The sequence below is a fragment of the Curcuma longa genome, chromosome 2 (genome assembly GCF_044706935.1).
Source record: "Curcuma longa cultivar G26 ecotype Majalengka, Jawa Barat chromosome 2, ITB_CL_G26_1.1, whole genome shotgun sequence".
Lineage (NCBI taxonomy): Eukaryota > Viridiplantae > Streptophyta > Magnoliopsida > Zingiberales > Zingiberaceae > Curcuma > Curcuma longa.
Window position 1 is genome coordinate 10,221,511 of NC_133862.1, and position 25,196 is coordinate 10,246,706.

Here is a 25,196-nt window from a genome sequence, read left to right on the forward strand (position 1 = left end):
TAAGAATTTGAATTAAGTCTTGACGACGCAGCCCCAAATAAAAACCACACCGATCTCCGCCTCTCTCGGAGCAATCCGATGGAGATCTTCATCTCAATCTCATTCTTCTCGCTGCTCTAGTGGTTCCCTTCCTCGATCTCGATTTCTTCCTGTTTGGAACTGGAATCTCAATTCCCTCTGCATCGACGACGAACGAGAACCCTAATTTTTACAGGTGATTTTCTCTATTATTTTGTTCATTTTTGAGAAAAATTGTGTTCGAAGCCCTAATCGGATTTTGATGGTACGGCGTATTCAGAAAGCGGTGTTTGTACCTGAGATATTTGGAAGGGATCCTCCTTGGAGAGATTTTTGCGTTCGGATCTATGGAGGTCGACGGCGCAGCTGCGTCGGTCCCCTTGCTGAAATGGAAAAGCGACTTCTCGAGAACATTTCAGTACTACCTGGATAAATCGACTCCTCACGCGCCCGGAAGGTGGCTCGGTACCGCCGGAATAGCGTCGATCTATGTCCTGCGTGTTTACTTCATCCAGGGGTTTTACATAATCACGTATGGGCTAGGGATCTATCTGCTAAATCTCTTGATTGGGTTCCTCTCGCCGCTGGCGGATCCAGAGCTTGAAGTTACTGATGGACCTGCCTTGCCGACGAAGGGCTCCGACGAGTTCAAACCATTTGTGCGTCGTCTTCCTGAATTCAAATTCTGGTAAACTTTGAACTTGGCTTGATTCCTTTGTTGAAATTTTAGCAATAGTTATTCATTTCATGGTTTCCCTTGGTTGGACCTTTGGCATACTATGAAGTGATCACTACTCAACAGTTTAAACTGTCTTTTTTTTTTTGCGTAATATTTTTTCCTTCAGTTCTTTGCCTTTCCCTGAGCATTGAATTGTAAAATTACTTAACGGGTTCCCTTGGTATGAGAGATTCTGGAGTCACAAGTTTATAGTAGACTACTAGTTCTTATATCTCTCATCTATGGGAAGGGCTAAATCATGTTTTTATATGTCATGCAATATCATGAATGAATTCCTCATTATTTGAAGAAAAAAAGACCAATTTTGATTTTTTATGAGTTCTCTCATATCATTCATTTGCTACATCAAGACCCTTTAGTTACATTGTCTCAGTGGTGCCAATATAGGCCTAAGTTGAGCTCAAATGTAGTTGAATTCAAATGTCGGGACTAACAGGAAGTTTGATCATGATGGTTATGTCGTCGCTTCTAAAGAATCTTCGCCAGTATACCTTTGTTAAGAATCTTCAACAGTAGAACCTTAGTTTCTTTTGGCTAACAATTTTCATTACTTCCAGGTATTCCGTAACAAAAGCTTTCTGTGTTGCCTTCGTGATGACCTTCTTCTCTGTACTTGACGTCCCCGTCTTTTGGCCCATTCTTATGTTCTACTGGATTGTTCTTTTCTTCCTAACAATGAAGCGCCAAATTGTGCACATGATTAAGTACAAGTATGTGCCGTTCAGCATTGGAAAGCAGGTGCGCCCCATTAATATTTTGCATTACCTTGTATAGTTGTACTTTAGTTGATTGATCTGCAAGACTATCAAATATGATCGTGAAATAAGGTAAGAAGGTAAATATAAAATAAATAAAAAATTTAACTTTGGAAAGCAATTATAAGGAAACTAAAGAAAATATATTAAAATGATATGTACATATTCAAAGAGCATTAATAAATTTTATAGTTAGAAAATGTTATCAATTAGAGTGGAAGGTGTAGGTGATAAATGGACTTTAGTGATTAGTCAAATTTAATTGATTTAATTAAAGTGGAAGGTGTAGAAAGATAGAGGGAGCCTAGTGATTAATAGATCTAATTTGTTTAAATATTGTTAATGATATAGTTTTTTATAGTCAAGACCAACAAGACTACTACAATACTGCATTGTCTCAAAATGATTTAATATGTGTAAATTTAGTGAAATATCATAATGTCTGGATTTAGGCCCAGTTTACCTAGGAGGAGATAAGATGAGCAGGCTGATTTGGAGGTGTCTCTCGTTTACCAACTCCAAATCGTGATCGATAGGTGCTCTCAGATCTCTCCATGGATGGATTTTGGCACTGGGTTGGAATGACCACTGTGTCCATGTAAGGGAAGATCCACCTTGATTGGGGTGTGGTGGATGGTGGGTGAGGCAGTGAAAGTGAGGGTAGCTTCATAGTTTATCGTCTCGAATACTCTCCTCTCCTCTTCAATGACAAATACAAATAAACAAGAAATTATTATTTTTCCTCCCTCCTTTTCAATCCTCTCCTCTAGTCGTAAACTGGTCCTTAAAGAACACCTGGTGCATATTATGCCTGTGTTATTGAGATTAATAAGCTTTGGCTTTCTGGAGTTAACTATGAACATATTATTGCTTTCATTTCATTTCACAGTTTGATTTAGGCTAATTGTCGACAAGTTATCCAGGTCTGTGCATTTATAATCATATTATTGTTAATTAAACTATAATCTCATTGTGTTTGTACCAGAAATATGGAGAAAAAATGGCTGGAAGCAGCGGACTGGTAAAGGATTGATTGATTCATAACGGAGGGTGGGTCGCCTGGATGCTCTTCAAATTCGATGTGCCTGACCTGAAGATTGACAAGTAAACTACATATTTTTCCTCTTTGCTTATCTAAGTTTTGACTCTCCTTATTCATGTTTAGTAAAAGTCAGCATTGTCTCTGGAAATTGTTGGATTTGAGAAATGAGATTTCAACTAGATCATGAATTTCTGTGTCTTTTTAGTTCGATAAAAGAAGGCATAGAATTCACAAGTAAATCTTCATATGTCTTTGTTTCTATTCTGCAAATCAGATTGGGCCAATGGGCTATTTGGGTTGACTCACTAGTTTAAACAATTAAAAGTTTTTGTTTTGACCAAATGCGGTTTGATCTTTTAAAATAACACTTAAGGTTTTTAGGTAAATTAAATTTAAATTTACCAAATTAATTTTTTTTAAATTAACCTTTAATCTTATTTCTTTATCCAAACAATTCAAATTTTATTTTGATTGCTTGTATTTTCCAATTTCATTTTCTTAGTCTTTTTTAATATTTTTACTACTTGCTTTTATTTTTATTATTTTTTATTATTATAGCATTTATATTTTTAATGTCTTATTATTATAGCATTTAATTAAGAGGATCAACTTTAGATGAATAATTTAGATGGTGCGTAAATTGTGCTTAGCAAACCAAGGCCAGGCCAATAATGATTTCTTATTTACAATTCTGACATTTAGTATTCGTTTTTCGTTTTTTGGATTTTAAGTATTGTATTGTGATTTTAAGTATTGTATTTACAAGTCTCTTTGACCCTGAGGTTATGGTGCATCGATAAAATATTCTCGTAATTTTAACTGGAAGCATTATAGATTAATTTTTTTTAATGAAAAGATAATTTTAGAATATTGATTATGAATCAATTTCTAACTATGGTGTGTTACAAATGTAAAGACAATTTTAGAATGTTGATGGTTGAGTGATCTGTCATTTGTACTTTCTGATTTATTTTGATAATTAATAAAAAAAATTTATAAAATTAAATATTTAAAAATATATAAATTATTAAATAATAATAATAGAAGTATCTTCTTCTCTAAAAAGGTGGAATCCGTTACTTTATTCACATAAACGACTATTTATGAATAATTGAGAGAAACTCTTGTCCTCTTTAATAAATCTGCTGCGTCGTAATGAACTCAGCTATGCCTCGGGGCATAATAAGAGTCTCTTCATTTACATGTACAGGAAGTCCCAATTCGATCAATTGGGTTGAAACTTGTGTGAATCTCATACAAACTAAGCTTCCAATAATTTATTCAAAATTTGTCCAGAATTTCACATAATTCCACATTGACACTTGCGATGCAACCGTCAGCCTTTCCGTTGGTTGATCTTCTATCAATATGCAATTTATCAAAATCAAAAGGGTGAAACGAAAATTGTAACAAAATCGAAGACCAAAGTGAAATTTTCTCTCATTTCCTTGTCTACTATTTTTGTTTTCTCCTCTTCTTCAGTCCCAGCCAAGTTTGTGCCTCCTGATCTGCTGCTCGGAGTTCAGTTGAGTCTTCCACCCGCCCGCCTCAAGATCCAATCTTGCTCACGGCAATGCCGCCCAGAGCGTACGTCTTGATCTTCGCCTGCTGGGCTCTGCTCACCGTGATCACCCCAACGCTCATATCCTGGTCTGCGTCGGCAAAGCCAAACCACCTTGTCGCCGCCGGTAAGCTTTCCTCTCCCCCTTATTTGGATAGTCGATCGAACATCCAGTTTTTCCCCATCTCCTGATCAAGATCTCCGCTCCAATCCACTAAAGCCGCCTCCTTTCTGAGAATCTGAACCCAACTAGTTCCTGCAGATCCAGGTGGGGCGTTGCTCGAAATCAAGGTCAGCAGGAGAATGATGGGCTCTTCAGATGCTCACCAGGTCAAGACCCCCGTGGCAAAGAGGAGAGATCAAGCGCCTTCTCCGGCGCCGGCTCCTGTGACGATAAAGTTGAAATCTTGAGCGCTTTTTGTTCGGCGATAAAGGCGATAGGTATGCAGTTGCTTTATAAACTCAATGAGCTGCTAACAATTGAATCAGATTGCAAGCTTCCAATCGGTTGAACAGCAAAAAAAAAAAAAGCATACTGTTCTTGGAGCAGCATTGTATCAGGTTTCTGTCTGGATCTTGAAGGATTTCCTTTTCTTGTCTGCGTATCACTACATTCTTTGGATTTTTGTATCATTGTTCATTGGAGTCTTGTTGCATCAGCAAACCCACAATCCACAGCTTGAAACATTTGTTACTGCAAAGTTCATGTTTGATTACTGTCTGTGATGGATGTCTACTTGTGTTTCTTTTGTAGAAACACTAAAATGATTATGAACCCCTCAACCATGTGGTCACTGCATTGAATGGTATATTTGATCTCTGCCTTGAAAATTACAAAGCCACTTTTGGTGAGTTGTTGTGACCGTTCTGAAACAGAAATTACAAAGCCACTTAAAAATTTAAAAACCTCACATACAGTGATCTCATGAGAGTAAAAGTACTTTTTGAAAAGAAAAATCTTTTTCAACATGTATATGGAATCTACATAATGATTTGTTTTAGATGATTCATTTGGAGACTTGTAGCTTTTGATGATCCATAGTTCATTGAAAAGTTCCTCAAAAGCAACAGGAGCTTGGAAATAGAAAGAATTAAATGAATTGTAAAAAAAAAAGAGCATTCATTTTTGGAAAGATAAACTGTGACTTGAGCATTCGCTTACTAAAAGCTGCATTTATATCTCAAAGAGCTTAAGCTAAGCAATGAATTCTCAAATGAATGTGATACCAGGGGACTTTGCTCCTCTTCCAGCCTAGTAAATCTGAGACTCAAGAGTCCATTAGGGTTAGGGAGCATGTCCCTGTAAATAGGACAGCAAAGGTACTAACACTATTATTATTCTTTCATTTTCATCCCTTCTCAATCTAGTATTGACTTGATCATTATATATATATATATATACACTAGATCAGATAGAATTTAGAGGATTCAAGCAGACACACTGCATCAACTACTTTGATCAACCATTAAAGCCAGTCATATAACTACTATAAAATGTCTACAGAATACATTTTATTTTCTGAATAAGAAAATAATAATAATAGATTGAAATGAGAGTTGATGGTGGATGAAAACTGGTTGTGTGGTAGGTTGCAGGGTGGCCTCAATGGCCACAGCAACTGGAGACAGAGCCACATGAAAGAGTGTAGGAGAGACCTCTACTTGCTCTCCTTTGTTTCCTGCTTTAAATATATGTCCAATGTCGATGCTCTTATGAGATAAAAGATACTGATTACTCATTACTGTCTACTTTGCTGCAAGTTTACAGTATCAATCACAATTACAGCTTATATTTAATGTCCAGAATTTAAGTGCAAGATGCTTGGTGATATTGACTAGTAGGTCAAGCAGCTACTGAAGAACACCAACTGGCAGCTTGACTTCTTGTTTGGCACGCAATAGAATCAGACTTACTCAGCTCAGAAAAAGGGACTGCGAGCTCCAGTCTTTGAAGGTGGCATGCATTCAACAGCACATTTAATTTATGGCTCGACGTGTTCACTTTTGTCAGACTTATTTCAGCATAAATCCTTGCAGGAGAAGAGCATTTATGAATCGGTGGAGTCCCTTTTCCTTGGATCTGTTGCTACCTTTGGTGTTACTGAATACTGAAAACACACATGTTTTATACTCGTATGGCATTAAAACCTTTACTATGACTTCAAAACCTCATCTTTGCCAGCTCTTGTTATAAAGCAGCAACTTGTTCGTGTTCATTAGCTTGATATATACTGTACTATATAACTACTGTAAAGCATTATGGATTAGGTTGCTCACATTGTTTTATAATTTGGCTGAAATTTCCTTGAACCTTCAGTTCTTTATTTAAAAAGCTGCTGTTCAGATAATAATAATTAACTGTAAGCCATGAAATGCCTAACTCCATTAATCAAAGACATTTATTGAGGTCATTAATTATGAATGGCACCACACCAAAAAGAAGAAGAAGAATGCAAGCTAAGCACACCAATGGCTAAGTTTACATACATGAACTCATGGGACAGCAGCCGACATGTCTGAGAGCCATGCTTGAATTCCAAACAGTGTAAATGCAGTCTTCTGTACCTGGAAACGATGTCAATCCAACAACAGTAAAAGAAGCTGAAAGATACAACTCTTGGAGCATTGATGATATGAACTCAGATTAGTTTACAGATTAGAACTTTAACCAATCGCTTTAACTATCTTTAGTTTCACCATTATTTTTGTAGTTATTTGTTTAAGATTGCAAATTGTACTCATCCCAGAACTACTAATATTATCTACCCCTTCTCAATTTTGCTATATATACACACTCAACACATTTCATGTTATTGCAATCCCTGTGGCTCATCCCTTATCATGCAGAGGTTTCTTTCCAATGGCTTCAGCAATGGCTGCCCTGATCTCTTGAGCACTCAAAACCCTGTTGCTGTTGCTGCAAATGGTGAGGAAACATGTATCACAAGGAAGAGAAAGCTGCAGAGCTCTCCCAAATCAAAGGCGACGAGAGGAAGAAGACCGGCAGCGGTATCGAAGGAGAAGGAGAAGGCACCAAAGACTGATTACATTCACGTCAGAGCTCGCCGGGGACAAGCCACCAATAGCCATAGTTTGGCTGAAAGAGTATGCAAAGTCCAGTTAACTGGGCACCTCCACTAAGCTCGCATATTGACTTGAAAAAGTTTGCAGGTGAGGAGGGAAAGGATCAGCCAGAGGATGAAATGCCTCCAGGAACTGGTGCCCGGATGCAGTAAGGTCACTGGAATGGCCGGCTTGCTCGACGAGATCATCGACTATGTTCAGTCCCTCCAACGACAAGTCGAGGTGCATACATGCTTCAGATTGCTATAAGATTACTTGTTTGTTGGCGCCAGAGCTCTAACCAGCAGCTCCTCGAGCAGTTCCTGTCAATGAAGCTTGCTGCTGTGGATCCTGCAGACTCCAGATCAAGCAGCATGGGCATGTTCATGGATTCCTCAGATCCAGTGTCTAATGTAAAATTTTCATCAGTTTTTCGTTTTTTTTTTTTTTGAGTTGAAAGATCTCATGAGCATTGATTCTGATTGTCGCAGGGTTTGTATGGGGTTGACTTCCAGCTATTCATGCAAGGTAAAGATCCTTAACATCAACTGTGATACATGTTTTTGCCACTAAAAGGATATATAAAAGGAAAAGAAAAGAAAAAGTCTTATTATGATCTGATTCGTCGAGAGATGAACAGAAAACATAACCAACTTATAACAATTTCACAGATGAGATAAGAGATTAAAAACAATAATTGTGTCTTGCAGGAAATGCCTTGCCTGACAATCTGAAGATGGAGATGTGATTCCTGAGCAGAAACGGGGGTTGCTTAATTACTGAGCGTTATCTGCTGGGATGTAATCATAAATCATGTGTATCGTATAATTCAACCTCCCTGAACATCTAGAATAGTTAATCATATGAACAAGATAAGTCGTGTTATAGCAGTTACGAACTGCTACAACGTGAATGTTATTGAATAAGATAAATAAAATCTTAACTGCTATAATATGAATATTATTACATATGTCAAATTCATGATAAAAACAGAGGGACATCACTTTGATGATTTAAAAAGAAAAAGTAAGTTCCTTTAATTTTTACCCTATTATTTTTTTTCCATTTTTGCCAGTTGATTATTATTTGTTAATAATTCAAAGATCTTAGATAAATAATCTTTCTTCTAATTGGTCTGTTAGATAAATTCATCAAGACCTTCAGAATATTTGCCCTGTTTAAGATTCGAGCTCGAGGTCAAGCATTCTTCCTTGCTGTGGCGTCTTGCCCGATATTGAAAAAGAATAACCTATTCAAAAGATGCTAAGGGTGGATGGCAAGACACACAAAAGAATGCTTCGATTTGATGCAAAGCAATGAATCTAAGATATACCAAATTTCAGAATCTCCACGAGACATGGGAAATCAAAGAATTAGATGCAAAACCTAATTAGAAAAGAGTTCTTTGGATCATCTATAGCTATATATATATGATACACGATGAGGGCGCCATTCATCGTATCATCTTCGATTGGAGAAAACACCAGGAGCATTCATGGCCAACCAACCCAAGAAGAAGCAACCTTTTCGCTTTTGGCCATGGAACCCGAGCACCGCTCCTCGTACGACCACCGGGAAGGCCTCTTCGTCGAAACAGCCAAAAACAACAGCCCCAGCTCCATCTAAACCGCCATCGAAAAGGCCTTCCCTACCTTCATCGACTGCACCATCACCACCACCACCACCAACACCACCACCATCTCCTTTGCCTGCACCTTCACCTATGGAACGACGACAACCACCTTCGATGAAGCTTTCTCCAGTCTCAGGCCCCACTGCGCGAGAGGAAGATCCAATGCCGGTCGAAATATCACCAGAAGACGATCAAGAGTTGCCACCGTCTCAAAGGACTCATACACCTTCACCAAAAGCATCACCTTCAAGGCGGGCAACCGACGAAGTGCCTCAACAGCCTACTCCTCCGAGTAGATTCTCTCCGGCCTCGAGCTCATCTCCAAGAGGATCGAGAAGAGAAGATCCAGCTGCAACGACCGACGTATCGCCAACTCCGTCGTCTCCAGGTGTTCATCAACCGCAACAACTGACATTAACTCAGGAAGTATCTCAAACCCCAACAACCTTGCAAACTGAAATGCATGAAAAGACAACTAAAGAACCTACTCAGGAATCGCAAACTACTCAACCTCCAAAACAAGTAGAACCAGATTCACAATTAACACAGCCAGAAACTGTATCTGCACCTGAGTTAGAGCACACAATAGAAACCATGATTCCTACGAGTAGCGCAATTCCGAAAGAGACGCCATTAACTGATAAAGGGATAACATATCCAGATTCAGTAGCAAACATATACACTTCTCAGGTTCAGGAAGAAGAAGAAATGGATGTTGAAGAAAAAGAAGACTCAGAGACCTCCATACACACACAAGCTAATGCTGAAACTGTAAATGAGGAACAGCCAACACAACATGTGAATGGAGAAAGCATAACAAAAGATCTCGAAGTTACAAGAGAGATAAGCCATCACAGTCCAAAAACAAAAATAACAAATGAAAAAGTTGAAGAGAAGCAACCTGATACCCAAGGAAGTAAGATGGGTTTAGAAGAAAAGCAGCAAACAATAGTGGATCCCAAGATTCCACAAGGTTCAGCAACTCGTGGTGGACACGGTCTCCAAACAGAGAACAAGGATGGAAACGAGTTGGCCCAGAAGTTGAATATCGAGCAGTCGCTACAAGGGGGTAGTGAACATGGAATCAGCATTATTACTCTAGCTGGAGAAAATAGTGGTGCATCCATGCACATAGGACGCAAGACACTTGATACGGCACGTTCTAGGAGAGGATCCACTGTTGAAGAGCATCCAAGTGCAGGAAGCAAAGTCAATGACAAAGCTCCTAAAATGGAAAGTACTGAAGTCCCCTCAATTAGCACAAGTGTGAATAGCAATGTTCAGAGCATCAACAACTCATTGATTCATGAGAGTTCTTGCACCCAAGAAGATCCAGGAGTTCACTTGATATTCTCTACTAAACCAGCTGAATTTGCAAATTCAAAGGATGAGATAAGACCAATCCAGTCCCTGCAGAGTGCATTTCACACAAATCCAGCTAAATCTCTCACCAACCAGACTAGTATCAAAAAGGGGAATGCCTGAGGCCCTTTAGCTAACATTTCAGAGAAATTTCTATGTTGTAATTGATATGGTTCCCAATATATATAGCATTGATGAGAAAGAAATTTATGGCATTTGCATAATATGTGTAGATGTCCATGCTTGCACTTTGATTTGTAGAATGGAGAGTGTAGCAGTTTGCATACTTAATCATAAAGCAATTGTTTACCCTTGATTGTTTTATTATGTGAGATGTAAAGATGAACTTATTCCAACATTTTTTAAGTGAAGGCCAATGGCCTGCCCATATTTACAACTTGTGTGTGTATGTACGTAAACAACACTAGAACTTTAGTAACACCGCTTTCAGCTACATTTGTAGAGCAAGTACCTTTATTGATCAGATGATGATGCTAAACCATTTGGTCTAACTCAATTTTAAGGTGGATAATTCTGACAGTGCATTAAAGCATATGACATGCATGTGTCAGATGATTAAGATTTGATGAATATTAACACTCCCTCCACAAAAATCTAGCAAATTTAGACACGAGGAAGTAAATAGTTGCGAGAAAACAAATACTGGTGTACCTCTATTTGACAATAATTCATTCACATGCTCGCTTAGAGTCAAAGCTTGTCAAGCAAATAGCAAATGCTTGAAATGCAGAGAGTGGATACTTATAATCCATGGTAAAAATGTCCTTTCCTATCTTTCCAAACTGAAGAATAACCTTTTCTTGCTCAACTGGAGAGATGCTGCAGGAAGGTTTTACAGCTGCCACAAGCTGAAAATTTTTGACAGAAGCCATAGTTACTCGTCCTCTAAAGTTCAGACACCAGCATTGGAGTTGTTCATGCCATCTAGGGGACTTATTCTTAAGAGCGAGTGACTCCTCAACAGACCGGACAGGTGAAAACGAGTCAGTGAGACCGGTGGAGGAAAACTCTAGCACAGGCTTCTTGTCCCTCGCAGCATGTACTCTGGAGGATTTTTCATGAATATAGTTGATGGAACTCCGGGGTGCTGGGACATTTCCACCTTCCTTGATGGAAGATAAGGGAATTGAGTGCATGGTGCACTGCATTCTTCTTGGGCCACGAGTTGGGAGAACATTGAGCTCATAAGAAATAGTAGCTATGACACAATTGCTGATTGATGTTCTGAGTGAAACTTGCTTGGAATTGATCCTTCGGCTTGAATGATTGCCTAGAGATAATGCGGCAACATAAGCAGGTTCGGTATCATAAACCATGAACTTGGTTCCTAGAAAGTTTGACCTGGTTGAGATCCAGAAAACTATTAGAGAAACAAGATGGAAAATGTAGATTTTGAAGTGTAATAGAAGAGATCACTTGCCTCACTTTTCCAATGCAGGTATTGCTAGCTAGAGAGAAGTCATTAGCAGTCAATGAGATCACAAAATATGTGTTAGTTGCTCTTCTGATCTTGCGCGCTGCTAGCAACAACTTGTCATGCTGCTCCTGAAGCGCTGAAATGGTCAAATAGTCACCATCATCATCAAAAGATGTTCTAATCCAAACCAAAAGGTGCATATAACAAGTGCAGAAACCTACAAACAACTATTGAATTGGGAAAATATTCTTACATGGGCTTAGACCCAGATACAAATGGAATGTCGACTTTGCTCGTTCCCTTTTGATAAAACATTGAATCGGATAATCTCGAGGTGCAGGCTATTTTCAAGCAGACAAAGTAACAATCAAGAGAAAGAAAGAAACAGAGCAAGCTACATGGTAAAATCCATTGCAATATCATCTCAAGCCGAAGCATAATGGTATCTAGGGTGAAGTGTACAGGATGGAACGAAATCAGAGGTAAAGCAACCTGCTTTAGGGAGATAGGGAAGGTGATCCGCCCGCATTCCTCAGGGGATCTGATGATTTCCTTCGTGACGTTCCGCCATGAACGACACGCCGCTGCGCACCCTAGCACACTTCTTCTCGCCGGCCATGACACCTCACTCTCCTCCACCCTCTTGATGATGTCCCGTAATAGCTCTGGCGGTAGATCCGCCCACCTTTCCTGTCGTACCTCCAGCTTCGGCCGATTTGGGCCTCCACGGTCCTGCACGACCATCGCCCCTTCCGTACGCCCTCTTCTCCTAGGCATGCTTCCACTGCCATTTCTCTTCTCCTTCAACTCGCGGACGAGGCTCTTCAATGGCATTTGCACCCACCCCTCGCGACGTTACGATTTGGAATTTTATCTCCCGATGTGAGGTTTTGTAGATATAATGCCCTCGGGCAAGAAACCCAAATTTTCAGCATCCGTTTTCAGTTTATGCTTCTGATACCTTGATCAAAGTCTCCCCTAGAAAGAAACAAAATGTGTCAGATCAACGTCTTGCTTGCAGCTGTGATCCGGCAGAGACGAATCAAAACAACGGCGGAAATCTCCAAGCCTGAACTCAAACAAAAAAACAAAACGCTACTCGCCAAAAAGCCACCTTTTCCTCTCCGCCTTTTCTCAAGGATCAACGACAAGAACAATCGCGACAAAGAAAACTTCCCTCCCCCTTCGGTCGATCGTTCGAACCGAGAGAGGTGGAAGGAAGACGGAGTTCCGATTTCCCGAGTGGAAACATGGATTGTCCAAATGACGGAGAACGTTTCGCTCGGAGAAAAGCACCAGGACGGCTTCAATCCCCTCCTAAAAAAAATCTCCTGCCTGTCTCTTTCTCTTCGTCTTCATGGGATCTATACATATATATATCTCTACAATATTATTTATAATATTAATTAATTTAATTTTGTAATACGAATGAAGGGCGATCGATAATTTCTGGAATCTTCAAAATAAGAACCGCTTCTCGCGTCTTAACGTTGAAATAATTGTTTGGTTTGACGTGGCATTTTGAAACGGATCCAAACGAATCGATAAGAGAGAGTATACATGCAATCAAATTGTCTAATTTTTGCAATAATTAATAATGGATAGAAATCAAAGAAGAAACATGATATTCCCTTTTAAAAAAAAATAAATAGCCATTCATCAGCGATTTTATTTCTAAAATATCTCTTGATCCATCGTTATTGTGGTAGCTACTGATAGATATTTCAATATAGTAAATTTAAGATTTAAAATTTACATCATATAAACTACTGAGTAGTTGTTAGATTTAAAATTATAGTAACTACTTAATAATTTCTATAAATATTTTAAAGTGATTTTCAATGAAATTTAATTAATTTTGATCAAATTTGTAAATAATATTTTGATATAATATTATTAAGAGATTCTAAATCATAAAATCCTAGATTATTCACCGTAAATATATTATAACAACTATTGTGTATCTTTTACATATTATAGTAGCCACTCGTAATTTCTATATAGTATAAATCTTAAACACATTATAGTAACCATTGGGTATATTCTACATATTGTAGTAGTTATTCGGTGATTTATACACATTGTAACAGTTACTTGGTAACTTCTACATGTTATAAACTTATCATAAATATGTTATAACAACTATTGTATAACTTTTATACGTGTTGTAACTATCGATAATTGTTATAATAATGCATGATTAAGAGGTATTTTTAAGATAAAAATATTAAAGGAATATCTATTTAACTTTAATTGAAAATATGATTTTTTAAATATGGACGCTCATTTAATTTTTACCTATTAATAATTAAACAATAAACTTTGAAGAGTATTTTAGCAAAGATACTTTTTTTGGATGAAATTTTACTTGTTAATTGTTCAACCATGTTCTTAGATGAAAATTTAAGCACTATTTTTAAAAATGGAGAAAAATAAGGAATCGTATCCTCTTCTAGCTTCTTATGAACCTAAAAGAAAATCTCATTCGCTATACAATTATTATTTGAACAAGCAAAAGATATTATTTTAATCCCTAATTTTTTTATTATTATATTTTTTAATTGAAAAAAGGAGAGGGAAGGAAAAACAGTTTTAATTTATTTTCATTATTTTTAGAATTATACAGGACTGATTTTGTTTCCATTTTATATTTTTAAAATAGAGCGCTTATATTTAATTTCAAACTTAAAATTTTACGAATAACTTCTAATAATAATTTATCCTCTTTAATTTTCATTGCTGATTATTTAAATGAGAAAGTATACAAAAGATTAGGAAAGCATTTCTCTTTAATATTCCCCCCAAACCCTCACGAGAGCCTTTGCGCTCCATCACCATGGCGAAGTAGGAGGCGAAGGCCATTTCCGGAGCCATGGCGACCTCGAGGGATGTCCAGGAGATCGTCTCCAAGCTATCGTCCGATAAAGCCAAAGCTCGAGAGGTGAGCATCCTCCCTCGCACTGTCCTTATACTCACTATAGTTGATACTTCCTTCCATTTACGATATCGTCTCCGCCAGGAAGGGGTGAAACTTTTGAGTAGCTGGTTAGAAGGTGAGCGATCGGTCGATTTCTGCAAGCTTCTTAGCCGGAACACCGCCAAGATCAAGCCAGACGAGATCCCACACTGTGAGTTGTTTGCAATGCAAGTATTAGTTAGATTACAAATCGTAATACCGTTTATAGAATGATCTAGTTGTTACTTAGGGTTTGACACTTTCTCGCGGGTAAGGTCCAAAGTCGATCAAAGCAGGTAACATGGGACTATAGGATGTGCACCTGTAAATGAAGCACAAATAGCACCAACTATGTGTTCAATAAAAACCTCGTGAAACATGCTTTTGCCTGTTGTTAGCAGTCTGATTCATAGTGCTATTCTCCTGCCATATAGCGTGAATCCATGTCCAAATAGGACATTAACAATCTTGTGCTGACTCTTGATTGAATGATGCTGACCAACATAACTGAAAGCATCTTCTGGTGTTCGTCAGGTGAACTCTGTGGCAGGAGACATTTCCACCATACTACAATGGTAACGTCTTGTTGCCTTATTCTTCTATTGTCCTCCTCGGACCTGAACTTCACTCCCAAACACCCAACCTCAAGTCTCATCACGTATTCTTGACATTCCAGATGCTTGTATCTGGAACTATGTTTATGTAAGTGGCTTCTGGTTGCTGTGCCAGACACCAACCCACCCCTAGGTTGCCCCTCAATGCTTGATGGCCTACTTACCTGTGCATCTTCAATTCTTGAGTTCGAATCCTCTGCAACCTTTATCTCCCAGGTAAAGCGCTTGGTACCTAGCTAGGCACTATGCCAACTTGATCCTCTTAGGTTTCTGCAAAATGATCATTATCTCAGTTGGCGTACATAAATAAAACAATCCCTCTCCACCATTATAGACTACATGTAGAATGCTATGCGAAGCTGCTTAGCATGACATTGATCCATCACTTAACAAAGTATTCATGCTATTTTTGAAAGTTGACATTGGCCAATTACTGAATCTAAAGATCCTATCTTAGGATTAAGTGTTTACTGTTCCAATGCAATGCTGTTAGGTTATTATGAAGTCAAGGAGAAATGTGGTCAATCCTTTGATGCCAGCATGAAAGACTCTTCATCACCTCAACTGTAAATGCATTTTTTTCTAAAATAGCATGTAAACATGGCAAACTTGTAAGATCGCATTCAGTGGTCTTTTGAGAATTGAGATTGATACTTGTATATCTAGTTAATATGCACCTCATGCTCAAGTGGTAATTAAAGCACGGGATATCATATTAAAAACACGAAGAAAGTTATAAGGATGTGTGGATGAAATCCATCTGTCTTTTCCTGATTAGTTTGTTGTCTGGAAAGAAAAAACTAATTTTAAATTTCAAAATAAGCACCAACTCTAGGATTCAAAGATGGAGGTGGATGCTATACTTCAACTGCTATTTATTTGGATTAGTATGGTGATCTAACTATGTTATAAGGACATTTCTGGAGAGAATAAATCATCCAGTGATACTAGTCATTGATTTTTGTCAATTTAGTGAAAAATTAATGAATGTTGGAGAATGCTGCAATGTATCATTACGTTAACAATTGAGAATTGACTCAATACTTGCTGTTGGGCTACTTGTTAAGCACTTGTTTGAAGAGAAATATCAAAATATATATATATATATATATATATATATATATATATATATATATATATATAAACCCTCCATGAGCTTAATGTTAAGATATTTACATTTCATATTCTATGAAAGTTACTTAAGATTGTTTATGTTTCATCTTTAAACCCCAATAAGAGTTTGATCTTTGCATCCATGTGATTTTGTTGCTAATTTTGGCAGCGGAGACATGGCCTTTTCTAGTCACGTTGCTCATGAGATGCATCTTGTCAGAAATTTCTACAAGCAAGAAACGGCCACCAAAGTTGATCTTTGCAAAGACTCTTCGATCTACAATTCAATCTGCAGAGGATGCAAGGATCTCAGGTATGCAGAAGAATGGTTTCAGATGATTTATCCATTTCCTGTTATCATGTGTTCTTGATACATAGCTTGTCAACATTATGTAGTCTTGAAAAGTTGTAACTTTTGCTTTATTATTTAATTAAACATCATCTTCTACCTCAAATTGCACCACCTCAATTATAGGTTTCATTTGATAGTGATAATTTGTCGGGATGCTTAGCACCAATATGTTAGGACTTGATAGCTATGGCTATTACGAAGCTTAGCTTAGATGCTAGCTAAATTAGTTGCTATGGTGTTGTTTGATATTTGAGAAAGTGCATATGCAACTTAGTGAGTGACTTCACATCCTGTAATGTTAGTGACATCAATAAAGCCATTTGCAAGTCATAGTAAGCACAGTGGCTAGTGACCAAACGCTCAATGCTTTTGGTCTGATTCTAATTTCTTGCCCTTGATTCATTTTCATTGTTTCATTTTATCTAGAAACAGTTCTGTCAAGCATGTATTTGTTTTTGTAGATATTTTGGAAGCAGAAACATGTCTTTTTATGATTTAATATCTTTTGAGAAAATATATATTGTTGCAGGGAACAAATTTCTTTTATTTTCTGTTGCGAAAGTGGTATTCAATCATGCATTGGATGTTATTAAGGATGTTCCTAGCTATCAGTTAGAATACAGCAGCATTCTTAGGCATCTTCTAACTGTCAAAGAGTACCGATATCAAATGAGGAAGCGGGTTTATTGCGGTGGGTGTTTCTTGTATTAGCTCTTGCAACCATTTAAGACACACTATAAACTTTCATGTCAGTGACACTCTAGATCTCTCTGCTAGCAGGTCTAGTAGTTCTCTACACCACCAAGTTGGGTACACTGATGGATGTGAATCCTAGCCAGGCCAGTTCCAATGAGGATATTTTCCGCAGTATCATAATTCTTTATGTTCTCTTAGAAAACCCACCAGGTGATTATCCAGATAACATCCGAGAAGATGTTGTGCAGACATTTACAAAAATTTTCTCCAAAGTGAGGTAAGCAGTATCTTGTTGGTTCTTGATATCGTCATATTATATATGCTTGTATTAGTCGAAATAGAACTACTAAAACTGACTTCAAAGCAAAGATAACTATCAAAGCTACTAGTAATGTTGAGTTTCCAACTGTATATAGTATCAGTACATGTATGAATCTTTTTCATAGAAAGGAGCTATCATTGTGAACCTCAAAAAAATGAATTTCAATATCAAAAGATATGAGTAATGATCACCATTACTATCCTTAACAAAAAAAAAGTGTCTTCAGAGATCAAACTTCAAATATTTCTGATATCAAATGCACTTTTGGCGTTGTTCAGGAATGAAGGGAAGATTTTAAGGAAACTCATGGAATGCCTGAATACATACTTGTTAAGAGATGGTCCGAATCTTGGCCATCAGGCTTTGGAGATTCATTTTGCTGTGAAGGAAATTATATTCAGGTGTTGGCTTACCACTCATGATCAAGGACTAAAGGTTGCTTGCCATAATCTCTTGAACCTTTGTGGCTACTGATTTTACTTCATTTGCATTCCTATTTATCTCAGCGAGCCTCTCTTCACTCGCGAACCTCTCTTCACGCAGGCACGCTTCCTCCTCCTTAATAGCTCTATTCATCTCAGCGTCCCCTCTCTGCACGCGCGCAGCTCTCTAAGTGCAGTTTCCTACAAGGGACACAGTATCTGTAGCACCATAAAAAGAAATTTAATCCTAGTATAAAATAAAATAAAAGGAAATTTAATGAAAAATAAACAAAACTCACATCTTCCCTGTCACAGGATCCATTCGAAAAAAGGGGCATATATCCTCCCACCAACTCATCGCTTGTTTATACTATAACATAAACAAGATCTCAATTAAGTAGATATAAATATTTTATATCGTTTGGATATTGCATCATATTGTATCGTTTGCATATTTTATTTCATGTGGATATTTTATATCGTTTGAATATCAAAGTAATATGGATTGTGTATATAATAAATTTATGATATGTATTTTGAATATGAATTGTATAGAATTTTGATATGTATGTAAATAAAACATAAAATAGAAAAATAGAGAGACGGTGATGAAATTTTTAAAATATTAACGATAAAATTAACGACCGAATACAAATTCGATCGCTAACATTAACGATCGAAAACAAATTCGATTACTAATTTTAGCGATCGAATTTTAAATCGGTCGTTAATTTAACAACCGAACTCTACAGCAACTGTTAATTTTAGTAACTGAATACAAAATCGATCGTTAAATTAAATTACGATAAAAATTTTATGATTTTAAGCTTGATTATTATCGTCCTTGCCCCCACCAAAATCAAAATCAAAATCAAAACCCATCACCATCCTTGTTATTTGGATCGTCTGCATGGTCATCTTTCTTGTCAGCGGTTTCACAAGGATTATCGATAGGGGTGAGTATTCGGTTAAAATCGAACTGAACTGAATCAAATTAAACCGAAAACCGAATAAATCGAATTTTTTCGAACCAACCGAACCGACCAAATTTTTCAATAAAAACCGAACAAACCGAACCAATATTTTATCGGTTAATTTGGTTTTCGTCCGAATTAACCAAATTTTTTTAAATATTATAAAATTTTTACTAATGAATTAGGGATTTATAAATTTATTTATTTAAAATTTATAAATTATTTTTCTAATTTAATTAATTCGGATTAACCGAATAAGAAATTTTAATAGTCCTATTTATCTCAGCGAGCCTCTCTTCACTCGCGAACCTCTCTTCACGCAGGCACGCTTCCTCCTCCTTAATAGCTCTATTCATCTCAGCGTCCCTCTCTGCACGCGCGCAGCTCTCTAAGTGCAGTTTCCTACAAGGGACACACTATCTGTAGCACCATAAAAAGAAATTTAATCCTAGTATAAAATAAAATAAAAGGAAATTTAATGAAAAATAAACAAAACTCACATCTTCCCTGTCACAGGATCCATTCGAAAAAAGGGGCATATATCCTCCCACCAACTCATCGCTTGTTTATACTATAACATAAACAAGATCTCAATTAGGTAGATATAAATATTTTATATCGTTTGGATATTGCATCATATTGTATCGTTTGCATATTTTATTTCATGTGGATATTTTATATCGTTTGAATATCAAAGTAATATGGATTGTGTATATAATAAATTTATGATATGTATTTTGAATATGAATTGTATAGAATTTTGATATGTATGTAAATAAAACATAAAATAGAAAAATAGAGAGACGGTGATGAAATTTTTAAAATATTAACGATAAAATTAACGACCGAATACAAATTCGATCGCTAACATTAACGACCGAAAACAAATTCGATTACTAATTTTAGCGATCGAATTTTAAATCGGTCGTTAATTTAACAACCGAACTCTACAGCAACTGTTAATTTTAGTAACTGAATACAAAATCGATCGTTAAATTAAATTACGATAAAAATTTTATGATTTTAAGCTTGATTATTATCGTCCTTGCCCCCACCAAAATCAAAATCAAAATCAAAACCCATCACCATCCTTGTTATTTGGATCGTCTGCATGGTCATCTTTCTTGTCAGCGGTTTCACAAGGATTATCGATAGGGGTGAGTATTCGGTTAAAATCGAACTGAACTGAATCAAATTAAATCGAAAACCGAATAAATCGATTTTTTTCGAACCAACCGAACCGACCAAATTTTTCAATAAAAACCGAACAAACCGAACCAATATTTTATCGGTTAATTCGGTTTTCGACCGAATTAACCAAATTTTTTTAAATATTATAAAATTTTTACTAATGAATTAGGGATTTATAAATTTATTTATTTAAAATTTATAAATTATTTTTCTAATTTAATTAATTCAGTTTAACCGAATAAGAAATTTTAATAGTCCTATTTATCTCAGCGAGCCTCTCTTCACTCGCGAACCTCTCTTCACGCAGGCACGCTTCCTCCTCCTTAATAGCTCTATTCATCTCAGCGTCCCTCTCTGCACGCGCGCAGCTCTCTAAGTGCAGTTTCCTACAAGGGACACAGTATCTGTAGCACCATAAAAAGAAATTTAATCCTAGTATAAAATAAAATAAAAGGAAATTTAATGAAAAATAAACAAAACTCACATCTTCCTTGTCACAGGATCCATTCGAAAAAAGGGGCATATATCCTCCCACCAACTCATCGCTTGTTTATACTATAACATAAACAAGATCTCAATTAGGTAGATATAAATATTTTATATCGTTTGGATATTGCATCATATTGTATCGTTTGCATATTTTATTTCATGTGGATATTTTATATCGTTTGAATATCAAAGTAATATGGATTGTGTATATAATAAATTTATGATATGTATTTTGAATATGAATTGTATAGAATTTTGATATGTATGTAAATAAAACATAAAATAGAAAAATAGAGAGACGGTGATGAAATTTTTAAAATATTAACGATAAAATTAACGACCGAATACAAATTCGATCGCTAACATTAACGACCGAAAACAAATTCGATTACTAATTTTAGCGATCGAATTTTAAATCGGTCGTTAATTTAACAACCGAACTCTACAGCAACTGTTAATTTTAGTAACTGAATACAAAATCGATCGTTAAATTAAATTACGATAAAAATTTTATGATTTTAAGCTTGATTATTATCGTCCTTGCCCCCACCAAAATCAAAATCAAAATCAAAACCCATCACCATCCTTGTTATTTGGATCGTCTGCATGGTCATCTTTCTTGTCAGCGGTTTCACAAGGATTATCGATAGGGGTGAGTATTCGGTTAAAATCGAACTGAACTGAATCAAATTAAACCGAAAACCGAATAAATCGATTTTTTTCGAACCAACCGAACCGACCAAATTTTTCAATAAAAACCGAACAAACCGAACCAATATTTTATCGGTTAATTCGGTTTTCGACCGAATTAACCAAATTTTTTTAAATATTATAAAATTTTTACTAATGAATTAGGGATTTATAAATTTATTTATTTAAAATTTATAAATTATTTTTCTAATTTAATTAATTCGGTTTAACCGAATAAGAAATTTTAATAGTCCTATTTATCTCAGCGAGCCTCTCTTCACTCGCGAACCTCTCTTCACGCAGGCACGCTTCCTCCTCCTTAATAGCTCTATTCATCTCAGCGTCCCTCTCTGCACGCGCGCAGCTCTCTAAGTGCAGTTTCCTACAAGGGACACACTATCTGTAGCACCATAAAAAGAAATTTAATCCTAGTATAAAATAAAATAAAAGGAAATTTAATGAAAAATAAACAAAACTCACATCTTCCCTGTCACAGGATCCATTCGAAAAAAGGGGCATATATCCTCCCACCAACTCATCGCTTGTTTATACTATAACATAAACAAGATCTCAATTAGGTAGATATAAATATTTTATATCGTTTGGATATTGCATCATATTGTATCGTTTGCATATTTTATTTCATGTGGATATTTTATATCGTTTGAATATCAAAGTAATATGGATTGTGTATATAATAAATTTATGATATGTATTTTGAATATGAATTGTATAGAATTTTGATATGTATGTAAATAAAACATAAAATAGAAAAATAGAGAGACGGTGATGAAATTTTTAAAATATTAACGATAAAATTAACGACCGAATACAAATTCGATCGCTAACATTAACGACCGAAAACAAATTCGATTACTAATTTTAGCGATCGAATTTTAAATCGGTCGTTAATTTAACAACCGAACTCTACAGCAACTGTTAATTTTAGTAACTGAATACAAAATCGATCGTTAAAATAAATTACGATAAAAATTTTATGATTTTAAGCTTGATTATTATCGTCCTTGCCCCCACCAAAATCAAAATCAAAATCAAAACCCATCACCATCCTTGTTATTTGGATCGTCTGCATGGTCATCTTTCTTGTCAGCGGTTTCACAAGGATTATCGATAGGGGTGAGTATTCGGTTAAAATCGAACTGAACTGAATCAAATTAAATCGAAAACCGAATAAATCGATTTTTTTCGAACCAACCGAACCGACCAAATTTTTCAATAAAAACCGAACAAACCGAACCAATATTTTATCGGTTAATTCGGTTTTCGACCGAATTAACCAAATTTTTTTAAATATTATAAAATTTTTACTAATGAATTAGGGATTTATAAATTTATTTATTTAAAATTTATAAATTATTTTTCTAATTTAATTAATTCGGTTTAACCGAATAAGAAATTTTAATAGTCCTATTTATCTCAGCGAGCCTCTCTTCACTCGCGAACCTCTCTTCACGCAGGCACGCTTCCTCCTCCTTAATAGCTCTATTCATCTCAGCGTCCCTTTCTGCACGCGCGCAGCTCTCTAAGTGCAGTTTCCTACAAGGGACACAGTATCTGTAGCACCATAAAAAGAAATTTAATCCTAGTATAAAATAAAATAAAAGGAAATTTAATGAAAAATAAACAAAACTCACATCTTCCCTGTCACAGGATCCATTCGAAAAAAGGGGCATATATCCTCCCACCAACTCATCGCTTGTTTATACTATAACATAAACAAGATCTCAATTAGGTAGATATAAATATTTTATATCGTTTGGATATTGCATCATATTGTATCGTTTGCATATTTTATTTCATGTGGATATTTTATATCGTTTGAATATCAAAGTAATATGGATTGTGTATATAATAAATTTATGATATGTATTTTGAATATGAATTGTATAGAATTTTGATATGTATGTAAATAAAACATAAAATAGAAAAATAGAGAGACGGTGATGAAATTTTTAAAATATTAACGATAAAATTAACGACCGAATACAAATTCGATCGCTAACATTAACGACCGAAAACAAATTCGATTACTAATTTTAGCGATCGAATTTTAAATCGGTCGTTAATTTAACAACCGAACTCTACAACAACTGTTAATTTTAGTAACTGAATACAAAATCGATCGTTAAATTAAATTACGATAAAAATTTTATGATTTTAAGCTTGATTATTATCGTCCTTGCCCCCACCAAAATCAAAATCAAAATCAAAACCCATCACCATCCTTGTTATTTGGATCGTCTGCATGGTCATCTTTCTTGTCAGCGGTTTCACAAGGATTATCAATAGGGGTGAGTATTCGGTTAAAATCGAACTGAACTGAATCAAATTAAACCGAAAACCGAATAAATCGATTTTTTTCGAACCAACCGAACCGACCAAATTTTTCAATAAAAACCGAACAAACCGAACCAATATTTTATCGGTTAATTCGGTTTTCGACCGAATTAACCAAATTTTTTTAAATATTATAAAATTTTTACTAATGAATTAGGGATTTATAAATTTATTTATTTAAAATTTATAAATTATTTTTCTAATTTAATTAATTCGGTTTAACCGAATAAGAAATTTTAATAGTCCTATTTATCTCAGCGAGCCTCTCTTCACTCGCGAACCTCTCTTCACGCAGGCACGCTTCCTCCTCCTTAATAGCTCTATTCATCTCAGCGTCCCTCTCTGCACGCGCGCAGCTCTCTAAGTGCAGTTTCCTACAAGGGACACACTATCTGTAGCACCATAAAAAGAAATTTAATCCTAGTATAAAATAAAATAAAAGGAAATTTAATGAAAAATAAACAAAACTCACATCTTCCCTGTCACAGGATCCATTCGAAAAAGGGGCATATATCCTCCCACCAACTCATCGCTTGTTTATACTATAACATAAACAAGATCTCAATTAGGTAGATATAAATATTTTATATCGTTTGGATATTGCATCATATTGTATCGTTTGCATATTTTATTTCATGTGGATATTTTATATCGTTTGAATATCAAAGTAATATGGATTGTGTATATAATAAATTTATGATATGTATTTTGAATATGAATTGTATAGAATTTTGATATGTATGTAAATAAAACATAAAATAGAAAAATAGAGAGACGGTGATGAAATTTTTAAAATATTAACGATAAAATTAACGACCGAATACAAATTCATTCGCTAACATTAACGACCGAAAACAAATTCAGATTACTAATTTTAGCGATCGAATTTTAAATCGGCTGAATTTAACAACCGAACTCTACAGCAACTGTTAATTTTAGTAACTGAATACAAAATTGATCGTTAAATTAAATTACGATAAAAATTTTATGATTTTAAGCTTGATTATTATCGTCCTTGCCCCCACCAAAATCAAAATCAAAATCAAAACCCATCACCATCCTTGTTATTTGGATCGTCTGCATGGTCATCTTTCTTGTCAGCGGTTTCATAGGATTATCGATAGGGGTGAGTATTCGGTTAAAATCGAACTGAACTGAATCAAATTAAATCGAAAACCGAATAAATCGATTTTTTTCGAACCAACCGAACCGACCAAATTTTTCAATAAAAACCGAACAAACCGAACCAATATTTTATCGGTTAATTCGATTTTCGACCGAATTAACCAAATTTTTTTAAATATTATAAAATTTTTACTAATGAATTAGGGATTTATAAATTTATTTATTTAAAATTTATAAATTATTTTTCTAATTTAATTAATTCAGTTTAACCGAATAAGAAATT

General features: G+C 35.6%; 5 protein-coding genes across 6 annotated transcripts in view; 4 read left to right on the forward strand and 1 right to left on the reverse strand.

Moving 5' to 3' along the window:
• Nucleotides 1-32: 32 nt before the first annotated feature.
• LOC141821809 (protein RER1B-like) lies at nt 33-2,766 on the forward strand. The gene is made up of 4 exons (XM_074709178.1): nt 33-214; nt 299-706; nt 1,315-1,495; nt 2,498-2,766. Exons 2-4 carry the CDS (start codon nt 366-368, stop codon nt 2,543-2,545), a joined length of 570 nt encoding a protein of 189 aa, XP_074565279.1. The 5' UTR covers nt 33-214; nt 299-365; the 3' UTR covers nt 2,546-2,766.
• Nucleotides 2,767-7,313: 4,547 nt separating this feature from the next.
• LOC141821387 (transcription factor BEE 2-like) lies at nt 7,314-8,034 on the forward strand. 2 transcript variants are annotated; one of them, XM_074708812.1, is made up of 4 exons: nt 7,314-7,421; nt 7,499-7,591; nt 7,670-7,706; nt 7,850-7,866. In XM_074708812.1, the coding sequence occupies exons 1-4, from the start codon at nt 7,314-7,316 to the stop codon at nt 7,864-7,866; spliced, it is 255 nt and encodes an 84-aa protein (XP_074564913.1). The 2 variants fall into 2 exon arrangements, 1 of the variants encoding a protein (XP_074564913.1); XR_012601214.1 differs by lacking the exons at nt 7,314-7,421; nt 7,850-7,866 and adding an exon at nt 7,889-8,034 and having other exon boundaries at nt 7,564-7,591.
• Nucleotides 8,035-8,673: 639 nt separating this feature from the next.
• Nucleotides 8,674-10,296, forward strand: LOC141821385 (uncharacterized). Its single transcript, XM_074708810.1, has one exon. The coding sequence runs from the start codon at nt 8,674-8,676 to the stop codon at nt 10,294-10,296; it is 1,623 nt and encodes a 540-aa protein (XP_074564911.1).
• Nucleotides 10,297-10,818: 522 nt separating this feature from the next.
• On the reverse strand, nt 10,819-12,917 carry LOC141821386 (tubby-like F-box protein 5). Its single transcript, XM_074708811.1, has 5 exons — nt 12,715-12,917; nt 12,104-12,589; nt 11,865-11,952; nt 11,615-11,747; nt 10,819-11,535 (listed from the first exon to the last, which is right to left on the reverse strand). Exons 2-5 carry the CDS (start codon nt 12,443-12,445, stop codon nt 10,863-10,865), a joined length of 1,236 nt encoding a protein of 411 aa, XP_074564912.1. The 5' UTR covers nt 12,446-12,589; nt 12,715-12,917; the 3' UTR covers nt 10,819-10,862.
• A 1,488-nt stretch (nt 12,918-14,405) lies between these two features.
• The window catches only part of LOC141822123 (serine/threonine-protein kinase ATM), a gene marked incomplete in the record, with an annotated part of 41,628 nt that continues 30,837 nt past the window's right edge, over nt 14,406-25,196 (forward strand). The window contains 6 exon segments of the mRNA XM_074709552.1: nt 14,406-14,552; nt 14,631-14,739; nt 16,464-16,607; nt 17,176-17,337; nt 17,427-17,619; nt 17,943-18,099. Coding sequence (XP_074565653.1) covers nt 14,484-14,552; nt 14,631-14,739; nt 16,464-16,607; nt 17,176-17,337; nt 17,427-17,619; nt 17,943-18,099 — 834 coding nt within the window.

Bases quoted from the DNA above. Each gene is read 5' to 3' on its own strand.
- LOC141821809 (XM_074709178.1), top strand. From the start codon at position 366: ATGGAGGTCGACGGCGCAGCTGCGTCGGTCCCCTTGCTGAAATGGAAA. The intron at 707-1,314 runs GTAAACTTTGAA...CATTACTTCCAG, and splicing joins CTTCCTGAATTCAAATTCTG to GTATTCCGTAACAAAAGCTT. The intron at 1,496-2,497 runs GTGCGCCCCATT...TGTTTGTACCAG, and splicing joins CGTTCAGCATTGGAAAGCAG to AAATATGGAGAAAAAATGGC.
- LOC141821387 (XM_074708812.1), top strand. From the start codon at position 7,314: ATGAAATGCCTCCAGGAACTGGTGCCCGGATGCAGTAAGGTCACTGGA. The intron at 7,422-7,498 runs GTGCATACATGC...CTCCTCGAGCAG, and splicing joins CCCTCCAACGACAAGTCGAG to TTCCTGTCAATGAAGCTTGC. The intron at 7,592-7,669 runs GTAAAATTTTCA...TGATTGTCGCAG, and splicing joins CCTCAGATCCAGTGTCTAAT to GGTTTGTATGGGGTTGACTT.
- LOC141821385 (XM_074708810.1), top strand. From the start codon at position 8,674: ATGGCCAACCAACCCAAGAAGAAGCAACCTTTTCGCTTTTGGCCATGG.
- LOC141821386 (XM_074708811.1), bottom strand. From the start codon at position 12,445: ATGCCATTGAAGAGCCTCGTCCGCGAGTTGAAGGAGAAGAGAAATGGC. The intron at 11,748-11,864 runs GTAAGAATATTT...TGACCATTTCAG, and splicing joins GTATCTGGGTCTAAGCCCAT to CGCTTCAGGAGCAGCATGAC. The intron at 11,536-11,614 runs GCAAGTGATCTC...GATCTCAACCAG, and splicing joins ACCTGCATTGGAAAAGTGAG to GTCAAACTTTCTAGGAACCA.